Source organism: Fukomys damarensis, unplaced genomic scaffold, assembly GCF_012274545.1.
Source record: "Fukomys damarensis isolate Sample0158 unplaced genomic scaffold, DMR_v1.0_HiC HiC_scaffold_2, whole genome shotgun sequence".
Taxonomy (NCBI): Eukaryota; Metazoa; Chordata; class Mammalia; order Rodentia; family Bathyergidae; genus Fukomys; species Fukomys damarensis.
This window is the reverse complement of record NW_022900914.1, coordinates 31,875,180-31,876,572: the sequence shown is the minus strand read 5'-3', so window position 1 is coordinate 31,876,572 and position 1,393 is coordinate 31,875,180. Positions and strand designations below refer to the sequence as shown.

The window sequence follows — 1,393 nt, the reverse complement described above, 5'->3', positions numbered from 1 at the left end:
ACATGCACACACTTGGTTATTTCCTTTAAGGTTTACCTATGCTGGTAACATATGATAGGCTTTTCATATATTTTAACACTGAATAGTCTTATATTACATATACCACATTTTAAAAATTCATTCTTCCCTCCGTGGATATGAGGTTGTTTCTATATCTTGGTTAAAGAAAGGAATAACAGTGTGTCATCATGTCCATTTTTAAAGAGTTTATCTTTTTCTTGCAGATACATTCGACTTTATGGGAGAAAATTTAGCAAAGAAGATCATGTTCTTTTTATTAAGTTATTGTATGAGTTGGTGTCAATTCCAAAACTAGAAATCAGTATGATGCAGGGATTTGCCCGTCTGTTGATCAACTTGTTAAAGTAAGTCTATTTTTGTGATTTCTGCTAAGGTGTGTTTTTTTTTTTTTTTTTTTTTTTTTTTTTTGGCATCGGGTATCGAATTTGGGTCCTTGCACTTGTAAGGCAGGTGGTGGCGCCACTGAGCTAAATCCCCGCTCCTGCTAAAATGTTTCTTCAAGTTTTAGAGAATGACAACTGAGTTGGGAAATGATCACAAAAAGCCTTATCAGCTGGGCATGGTGGCGCACAACTGTAATCCCAGCAGACGGGAGGCTGAGGCAGGAGGATCACTGTGAGTTCAAGACCAGCCCGGTCTTGTTCCATTTCAGTCTCAACTACACAGTGAGACCCTGCCTAAAAAAAAAAGGCACTATCATAAGCTTAACTTTTTTTTTTTTTTTTTTTTTTTTTTTTTTGGTACGGGGATCAAATTCGGGTCCTTGTGCTTGCAAGGCAGGCAATGGAACCAATGAGCTAAATCCCCGGCCCTGTACATGTTAATTTACCATTTAATTAAAAGATCCATATCTTGGGCCAGGGATTTTGCTCAGTAGCAGTGCCCCTGCTTTGCAGGCACAAGGTCCTGAATCCGATCCCTGGTAACCCCCCCCCCATTCTATTATCTTCCATGAAGCTTTCTCATTTATAACATTCAGCCAGATGTTTGATTTATTCACTTATGCTAATTATTTCTGCCATATATGTTATAAGTTCCTTGAGAAGATAGGAATCATATGTTATTTTGCTTTTCCAAAGGATCTAGCAAAATATTAAGAAACGTTAAGTACTCCTTAAATAATTGGGGAATTGTGAAATTCATGTGCAATCATGATGGCACAAATTTAAACAGCCCTTTTAATCTAGTGCCCTTTGATATTTGAGCAGCAGCAAGAATCTGATGCATTGTTCTTGCTAAATACTATGTTCTGCCGTTGAGCGGCTGTGAGTGGGGAAAGCAAATCCACTGTAATTATCCTGTGGTATGTTTTATACACACAAATACACAACATATCTGTATGTATTTGCTTTTTTTTTTTTTTTTTTTTTTT

General features: G+C 36.9%; 1 protein-coding gene across 1 annotated transcript in view; it reads left to right on the top strand.

The window, feature by feature from the left end:
* The first annotated feature begins 224 nt into the window (after window positions 1-224).
* The window catches only part of Psme4 (proteasome activator subunit 4), a 91,845-nt gene continuing 90,676 nt past the window's right edge, over window positions 225-1,393 (top strand). Inside the window, exon 1 of the mRNA XM_010615833.1 lies at window positions 225-365. Within this exon, the coding sequence (XP_010614135.1) occupies window positions 325-365 (41 nt within the window). The 5' untranslated portion in view covers window positions 225-324. The remainder of the gene's footprint in view (window positions 366-1,393) is intronic.